This window comes from Mercenaria mercenaria, unplaced genomic scaffold (genome assembly GCF_021730395.1).
Source record: "Mercenaria mercenaria strain notata unplaced genomic scaffold, MADL_Memer_1 contig_674, whole genome shotgun sequence".
Lineage (NCBI taxonomy): Eukaryota > Metazoa > Mollusca > Bivalvia > Venerida > Veneridae > Mercenaria > Mercenaria mercenaria.
Genome location: NW_026463564.1, coordinates 32,426 through 42,263, shown reverse-complemented (window position 1 = coordinate 42,263; position 9,838 = coordinate 32,426). Strand labels below are relative to the sequence as shown.

The 9,838-nt window shown below is 33.7% G+C and overlaps 1 protein-coding gene across 2 annotated transcripts; it reads right to left on the bottom strand.

Annotated features, from left to right (window-relative positions):
- Window positions 1-495: 495 nt before the first annotated feature.
- On the bottom strand, window positions 496-9,341 carry LOC123534344 (uncharacterized). 2 transcript variants are annotated; one of them, XM_053536021.1, is made up of 4 exons: window positions 8,907-9,341; window positions 8,624-8,695; window positions 5,707-6,004; window positions 496-777 (listed from the first exon to the last, which is right to left on the bottom strand). In XM_053536021.1, the coding sequence occupies exons 1-4, from the start codon at window positions 9,288-9,290 to the stop codon at window positions 542-544; spliced, it is 990 nt and encodes a 329-aa protein (XP_053391996.1). In that variant the 5' UTR covers window positions 9,291-9,341; the 3' UTR covers window positions 496-541. The 2 variants fall into 2 exon arrangements, with proteins under 2 accessions (XP_053391996.1, XP_053391995.1); XM_053536020.1 differs by having other exon boundaries at window positions 498-780.
- Window positions 9,342-9,838: the final 497 nt, after the last annotated feature.

The window sequence follows — 9,838 nt, the reverse complement described above, 5'->3', positions numbered from 1 at the left end:
CCAAGGCTATGAAAGCGGGAGTATTGGAACCACCCAGGCCGAAATGGTCATGTTGAGAAACTAAACAGTACCAATAACACGACATAAAATCTTATTTTGCATAATTTCTACAATTCATTTTGCTGTGATCAACTTCCGAAAGTTAGTGCCCAAAAGATACATGTTTTTTTTTCTGTTCGCCAGGAAAAATTCGTTAAAATTCACCAGAAAGACCCTGATTTTAGGTTTACTCTCAAACAATTTCACCGGGCTGACTATTGCACTAACATTAGTGTTTAAGGCGGCGTATGATATCGTTAATACTAGTGAAAAAAGAGGCTCTTCTGCATTAATAAATATGTGTGCAACTAATCAACGACTGTAAAAATCTAAACGCTATTCATAGCAGAACTTGTATTTCTTTAATTGAAAACGTTCTATAATTAATGTTTTGTCGATATAAGATATGACGACTTGAATGCGTTAACAAGCCCTCAAAATATACATCTACCTTGCAAGATGCTTGGGAAATAAAGTTTTAGAAATAAAACTACTAAAATAACTATTTACCTTGCAATTTCTTTTCAAATTCTAGTTGAGCGATCCTTTCTTTTACAGCCTTCATATGGTACGTAACATTTTCCTTCACTGCATCAACATCTTCTTGTACTTTTCCAGCCTCTTTTGCTACGTCTTTCTTCACTACGTCAACATCTTTCTTCACTACGTCAACATCTTTCTTCACTTCGGCAACATCTTCTTTTACTTTGCCAACCTCTTTTGCTACATCTTTCTTCACTTCTTTAACATTTATGAAGTGTTTAGTTTTATCATATTTTATTGCTCTCTGTTTCAAAGTCACACACAATAGTACATACATTTTTAACACATAACAAAATTCAAAAGGGTCGGCCTACTTCAACGTCGGCTTACAACCCATTATTTCAACATCAGCATACAGCCCGTCCCATAGTCGCTGGCGACAAAAAAAGGCGAAGTTGGCAAAAATCAGCCACCATAGTTTACACTAATAACGATAAATCCCGTCTTAGACAAAAGAAACTTTCATTAGATCTTAATGATCTTAATGATGGCTAAAGACCAGTTTGATTTTTGTAATCAGATATTACGTATCACAATTTTTATATTATTGACTGAAGACCATTCTTATGACACATCAATTTAACATAAGCAACAAAAGATTGCTTATCAGTAACCACAAACTTTATTTCTTATATCAGCAACAACTCATTATATCTTAGTTCATATAGTCTTAGGTCAACTAGTTTACATAGGTCTTAGTTCAGTAACCACAGCTTTTGAATTGGTACTATTCATCTAATATTAGTGACTATACGTCTTAACCAGACATTATATATTAGATACAATAGGTTTTTTGTCATAACCACAAATGGTTTGTTAATTAATATAAATCTCTAAGGTCAGTAATTATACTTTTTATATACTATCCATTGGTCTTAGATCAGTAAATATGTCTGTTAATTTAATATATATATTAGAAAACATATGCCGTATGTCAGTACCCACACGTTTTATATTAGTAACCATGGTCTTATGTAAGAATACAAGTAACCGCAAAATATATATTAATTTGTAGGACTTAGGACTGCAACCACACATAAAATATAGAAACTATATTGCTTATATCAGTAACCAAACCTTTAATATGCAAAATGTAATCGTGATTTCTTCGATAGTTACCATACCTATTACATTAGTATCCATAAATATTATGCCAGAACAAAACCACAGCTTTAACATAAGTAACCATAGGTCTTAGGTCAGTAAACACACCTTGATATTTGTAACAAAAGCACATAGGACAGTTACCACACTTTCAATATTAATAACCATAACATTTAGATCATTAACCACAAAATGGCACTTTTATTTTTGACCTTCTGTTACGGTAAACACAACTTTAGTTCTTAATCTGGTATAGATCTTATCTCCGTATGCATTCATTGTGTTTTAGTAACCATAGCACTTCGATCAGTGAGCACAACTGGTCTATTGGTAAACATACGTTTCATGTCAGTAACAACTCATTTATATTAGTTTATTTAGATCTTAGGTGTGTAACTGCACTTTCATAACACCATAGGCCTTAGTCAGTTACAATACCTATTATGTCTTAGGTCAACAATCACACCTTTTAATTAAGTTAAACACAGGATTTTTGTCAGTAACCATTCCTTTTATATTAGTAACCACTAGAAATCACCCCTTTGATATGAGTAAGCATAGCAGTTAGGTGCTACAATATAAATAAGCTTAATTATGTTTATGTTGTGGTTCACTTTAGGCACCTCGTATGAATCAGAAAGAAAATACGATTGAATTTGATATAACTCTCTTAATATCCTTCATTTCAGGTTAACGAGTGTGTTGAAAAAGGAAGACCATTCATCAATTTTATTTTGTTACTGAAACACACAAGAATAGCCGTTTCCACAGGTCCAGTATTTAGGTAAATCATATACTGTGTCTGTAGTTTCTAATGCAATAATCATAGTTTTAATCAAATATTCCATTATTATTAATTGCAGAATCCACAAAACAGAAAACAAGACAGAATTATTGTCTGATAGCGGTAGCATTAAATGCATGCAGTAATATTATGCTAATTTAGCCAGTGCAATTGTTATTCTATTATCATTAACTAAAGAATTCTCAGTCTCATAAAAGATAAACTTCATATGATGACTGCCTGTCATCAGGAGATAACACCATTTTTATATGAAGGTCAATGTCATAGAGACTGACAAATTTGCCATCTAAATGTAAGTCTAAATTCAACGAAAGAAAAAATACTAACAACAAACAAAAGTAGTGACTGATACTGAAAGTAATTTCTCCTCTAAAAACTACAAAATGTTTTTGGCTTCTGTCATAAGATGACTGCTTGTGAGTCTTTATGTTAAAGGCCAAGGTTACTGTTACCTTGAAACTAAAATCTGTTTACACCCTATGTGATTTAATGAGGCTTTTATAGGAAAATAATCTCATAAAAACAACATATCTTGTACAAACCTTTTCTGCACCTTGTCGTGCTCGCTTTCAGTTAACTTGACATATTCTCAATTCAGTTTTTGAAATATAGTTATAATTTTGGAAGTGGGTATCAATGGAAAAATCCATTTACAATGTAAACAAGAGATCGTAGAACATCGTATTTACCGGTCGTAAGTAACCTATGTATCAAATATAATCTTAGGCCAAAACATCTAGTTATTTGAAAAAAAAGTTCTACTTTTCTGAGTCAATGTGACTTTGACCTTTGACCTAATGACCTCAAAATCAACAGGGGTCATCTGCAGGTCATAATCAAACTCTCTCTAAAGGTTCCTGATCCTAGGCCTAGCTGTTCTCAAGTTAGAGTTCGGAAACTGCTTTAACTGTTCCCGGTCACTGTGACCTGGACCTTCGACCTATTGACTTCAAAATTGATGGGGTTCATTTGCTTATTATCATCAAGCTCTGTATTAAGTTTCGTGATCCTGGGTTCACGTGTTTACAAATTATCGTCCGGAAACTGTTTAACTGTTCCCTGTCACTGCGACCTTGACCTTTGACCTACTGACCTCAGATTCAATAGGGATCATCTGCTGGACATCATCAACCTCCCTATTAACATTTGTGATCCTAGGCCTAAGATTTTTGAAGTTATCATCTAAAAATAGTTTAACTGTTCCGGGTCATTGTGACCTTGACAAGTACTGACCATAAATTCAGTAGGAGTCATCTGCTGCTCATGATCAATCTTCCTACCATATTTCGTTATCTTTGGGCACTCTTAAGTTATAATCCAGAAAGTGTTCAAGTGTTCCGGGTCAATGTGACCGTGACCTTTGACCTACTGACGTCAAAATCAATAGGGGTCATTTCCTGCTCATGACCAACCTGCTTATTAAGTTGTATGATCCTAGACTGAAGCGTTCTTGAGTCATCAGTTGGGAACTTTTTAACTGTTCCGGGTCACTTTGACCTTGACATTTCACCTACTGATCTAAAAATCAATAGGGTCCATTTGCTGATCATGGCCAACAACCTTATCAACTTTCATGATCCTAGGCCTAAGCAATATTGAGTTCTCACCCGGAAACCGTTTAACTGTTCTGGATCACTGTGACCTTGACCTTTGACCTACTGACCTCAAAATACACAGGGGTCATCGGCTGGTCAGCAAGCTCTAAGCGTTGTTGAGTTAACATCCGAAAATGGTATATTAGTCTACGGACCGGCAGACAGACCGAAATCAGCATAACAAAACTTCATTTAGAATAAATTATATGACTTGTAATACACCTTCATGCCCTGGATTGTTACAAACATCCATTTGATGTTGGTTGTTGCAGATATAAATTTGAGCAGTCTCTGTGCGGTTAAATTGATGGGAAACGAGACTAGGACAAATGTCTGGAAGCGTGGAAGTTGGTGCGCTTATCATTTCTTGAAAATTAACAGAGGATATTTCATCACAAACACGTGTTTCTTGTTCAGATAGGGGAGATGTCATTTCTTTCATACTGTGAGAGTGTTTGTATAATAATGTGCATTATTAATTCTACATTAACCTAACAGCATTCTTTACCAAATATTTTCAGATTGAATTATAATCAAAGTCATATTCTTGGAATGCTTCCAAAATGGCCAACACTTCATTAGTTTCACTAAATTTATGGCCTTAAATAAGTACATGTGAAATGCCTTTATTTGCCTCGTTAAAACTTAACACGGTTCTTCTCTTAAACTACCTGAACAAAATTGAAAATTTACAAGTGTCCACTAAAACCCGCATAAGTTAGATAAATAGCTACCGTTAGTAAGTTATACAAAAACATCTTACTTCCCTTGTTAACCCTGTAGACAATTGTTTCAAGATACTACAAAAACGGACGGAGGAAATAAAATTGCGTCTTGCAGTTTATTTAGTCGTGACTTTAAAAGTAAGGTTCTTGGTGGTCTAACTTCAGACAAGTTGTTGAGTACATTGCTGTAATTATACTTTAGATTGACCCTATTTCTATACTTCACTTTATATGATCCAGAATGTTTTCTTTTTACAGAGTTTATTAAATATCACAAAAGCAATCTTTAAGTACCCTATGGCGGCTGTAAAAAGTCTCCCCGTACTTGGATTCAGTGTTGTTATATTTTCTGGTCCTTTGGAATCATGGAGTCCATTCAACATAATTATGTGTAACAGAGTTCCGCTTAAGCCGGTGCTAGAGGGCGTGAGAGGTTTTGCACATTTCATTAACTCTCATGAACAGACTCAATCAAACCGAGTGTGCTTTTGTTCTTCTTGGTTGCATTATTTTCTTCCAAAGGATCTTTTTACATAATTCATTTACTAATGTAAGAGCCATTCATAGTGGGGAATTATTTTTTTACACTGTCTGGTGTCACTTGTTGCAAAAAAGATAATTCCGAGGTTGACACGTCCTTAACGGTTTTAAGCCCTACAACTCCTATATATATATATGACCGTTCATCTTGTCGGTCTCGTATTTTGTGTTACGTCTCGATTGTTATTGGCGTTTCTTACCTCTCTCTCCCCCATCGCCATCTCTCCTTCAAACAATTCTTGTGGGCACGATGTAAGCAAAACGTATTACACTATCGTTGCAATTTTCTAAAGTAAATCTAATGTTGACTCTCTGACCCTTAAAGTTACAACAAAGAATAAATAGAACAATTTACCTTCTGACTCCTTTTGCTTTTCCAGCTCATCCATTCTTTTGTGGGTTGCTTGAACATCTTCATTTAGTTTGTGAACATCTTTAGATACAATGTTAACATTTTTCGTTACGTCGGCAACATCATTTTTTATATTTTGCACTTCAATTTCTAATTTTTCCTCCATTTTTTGCATCGTCTCTATTTGCTTTTCTATTTCTTTTTCTGCTTCAGGATCAAGAGGACCAGTTTTGCAATCATCAATAATTTGTTGTAGGTTCTGAACAGGATTTTGTACTAAGCTGTTCAGTCTGTGCAGAGCCTGCAGAATCAAATATTAGCCATGTTCAATTTTATTAATATAATTATAGTTCTAAAGATAGGATATCGTGTAATATTAATAAATTATACATTTTTGTCGTTTTCTTTCGTTGCGTTAACATATGTCTTTTATCAATCCAAATTGCAATTGGCGAAAAGGTCAGGTATAATGTAGTTCAATAAAACTGTAAAATCTTCTAAAACTAAAGCCTCAAAGAGGAAAGAATCTAATGGGCGCATTATGCCAGTATATTCAAAATAAGATACGTTAGTGTCAAGGTGATAGTACTGATGGGCATTTACTTTGGATATCATATGCAAAGACAATAAAACATTTTTTATCGTATTACAAATATATTTTCCTGTGTAAACATATCTTTTGGTGATTCTTCATCTCTCAAGTGTTCATAATGGGAGTCTATAACATTTTCTCGAATAGAAATTTTACTGCTGTGTAGATTTTGATGACACTTCTCATAGTCGTAAAAAAAGATATGGCCTATAATATAGTGAAAAAATGTATGAATCTGTAAGCTTGTTTTAGCGATATTTGACCAAGTAATCCGAACATTTCAAGCTGGTTTTAAGCCATTATTTTGAACTTTTTAACGTGTCAGATTTTTTATGTCTGTATATCTTTATATGAATATATGTATGATCGGTGAGATTGCATAAAATGTGTCCGCAGTCCTACGGATATACGTAGTATTACTATCACAATTCATATTCAGTTATATAAATTCATGCACTCACAGAGCATCTGGTATTTAGAAAGGTATCTGACTCGATTAAATCATCTTTATATATTTCATTAAAATATAAATAATTCAAGTCATGTATGCTGACAACCGTCTATTAATTGCTGAAAATAGCTCTGCTGTTAGTGGTACGATTGTTAACTTTCATTTACTAGAAGGAGAGATCGCCGTATGTTTTTACATCGTTTGTGTATTGGATCGGAATTTTTAATTTTCAATATATTTTTCGTTAATTTCGGGATTTTGGAAATTCAAAGAGTTTTGAAATGCTTACGATTTTCGAATTTTCTTATTTAAATATTTTTTTTTAAATGAATAACCATTTTAAATGACATATGATTTTGATAGCGGCGTAACGATGCTCCGAACTTTTAGGCTAAGCGTTCATAAGTAATATATTTTATTTCGAAAAAATAATTAAAAGTAATCAATAAATTGCTTGTTTTATATCCTTTCCATTGATAAAAAAATTATTGATATCATTTTTGTTTTATGAAAGTTTAAGCCGTTAGAAAAACATCACTGTTTACAAAAGAAAAGCATGGACGCTCGGTGTCTGCTTACCCTACCTTTGTCTTATCAGTTCTAAAAATAGAAAATACAACGGATTTGTATACAAACACGATCACTCCTGATGTCTCAGACGATATTTGTTTGTTTCGGTGTAAGAATATACAATTGTATAGCTACAGCTGCAAGTCGAAATGTATTATTTGATATTCATGAGTGAAATACATTTTGACCTTACATGTAGAACAAGCAAAATTTCAATTCAGTTCCTGTTTTGACTAAGTTTATTTATTTCATGGTTTCTTAACAGTGAAAAATATCAAAAATATTTTACTGCGAAATTCTCAGATGTGTTAAACTCCAATATTGAAATGTCATTTTATTCTACGTCTATTTTGAATGTTTGCAACATCAAATAAATAGCTGATAAGAAACAGAAAATTATTATTAGTGACTTATTTTTTGTTTGTTGGCGTAATGTTTTATACATCTGTGGATGTCTCTAAACATTATGGTACATATAACAAGTGTAAATGCTGAGTTTTGTTCAACCTTGGGCTAGAGTCCGCGGACGGTAGCGTGCACTTCCACTACCGTCCATGAACAGGTTCAATCAAACCGAGCCTGCAACGTTTTCGTTTATGGCTTGTTGCGTTAAAATTTAAAGAATTCTCATAAAATTGCCATAAAATCGGTATTTGTTATTCTGTTGAAACAAATTCATAATTATATGTAGTTTGTCTACACACTATATAGTCTCTAAAACATTTATTGCATCTCTTCAATGAATATTTTCTATCAACCGCATCACATATGCATTCACAAAACACAACATGTTTGTCATATTTTAAATATCAGTAATGCATCTGGTCATCACGAATGAAAAGTTCATGTTAGGCCTAAAAAGAAATTCTTTTTTCCGGTAACATGCTCAAAAAATTATGGTAGATAGGTCTGAATTTTTATTTATTTATTTATTTTTAAATTTTTTTTTGGATTATTTTTTTGTGAAGGGAGATTTTTCGCAATTTATTTTTACATGAATACAAATTAGGGGTTTTTCGAATTTTAAAATCTTGTTATAAATGTTGACTGTCATGGGCTATATTAGTATTTTGTTTCTAAACTGATTTTACTTAAGTCTTCCAAAATACTAACTAACAGGTTTTCGAATTTCCTAGTAGTTAAGGAAAATGAAGGTCGCTTTTCTTGATTATGTTTTAGCACAATATAGGGTTGTTGAAGTTTTGAGCCTCACAGTGATCCGTTCTGATGTGGTCGGTTGGCAAGCCGCCAGTTAGTTATAAGATGGAAAGTTTTAAACAGTATATTTTACACAAAGAAGAACATACCCCTTCGATGATGGCCCATTTAGCAACAAAATCAGACTCTTGAATTCCGACTGTTGACGATATATGCGCAAACTGAAAGAAATAAAGATATGTAAGTATAGTAATATTTTAATTGTTTATAGTGTGGCCATTAAACCATGGCATGTCATCTACTATTTTACAGAACCATTTTGCGCGTAACCGACGCGGTATGTTTTATTATGTACAACGTACATTAGTGTACATTTTTGTAATTACTTCGAATAATACAAGCGTAGTTATAAGACACCAATACTCAACTTACTTCATTGCGATACATCCGCAAGCGGCATAAATCTGCTTCAAGTGAAATATCTCCTGGCTGAGGGGTAACATTCCAGGTATACCTAGGGTTTAAACCAAAATGTTTCAGGCTCCTCAGCAAGCATATAGCAAGGGTAAGATCGAAATCCGTGGTTGTAGGATCGCCACTTTGTGGATACAACAAATCAAACTGGACCTTCGTTATTTTTCTGTTTACCCTCAGGTTGTTTATAGCTCTTCTCTCGCGAGCCAGAAGGGTTTTTAGTGGAGTATTTAAGCATTTATCGTCTATTAAATTCCTAACGAGTGCAGTTCCGTAATCTATGTTAAGCGTTAGTAAACGGTAAAGATACACTCGGTTGTCTGTTGGCGCTGCTGTAGCCATGTTCACAATCCTTATTATCTTTATTTCATATTATAACTCAGTTGTTGGTTCAGATCTGTTGAGAAAAAAAACGAGATTCTAAAATATCAACGAGCTTGTCTGTTTAGTATGTTAAGTAATACAATACCCGACAGCTAAAGCTCAAGACTGGAAGTAGAAAGATGGAAGCAAAAAAAACGTTTGACATAGATATCAACCTTAGGTCGGAAGTATAACTCTCTAAAATCAATCAATAGGAAGTGTAAACAGTGAACAGAGATACCATCAGTCAATTATGTATTTTATCTATCTTCTATCTTATGCTTTATTGCTATGAATTATTGATTCCAAAACTTATTATGATTTTAAATTATCATAAACCAATATGCTAAGGGTATAAAATAGATGACGCTGTGGCGGGATTGATAATATCTGTCATGTGTTTACGAATCGGGTAGAAATATCCATCCCGAGGGCACCTGGGCAAGCCTTATTACCGCGCTGGTGGCCGAGGGACGGATATTTCTATCCGATTCATAAACACATGACTGATATTTTTTCTTGCATAT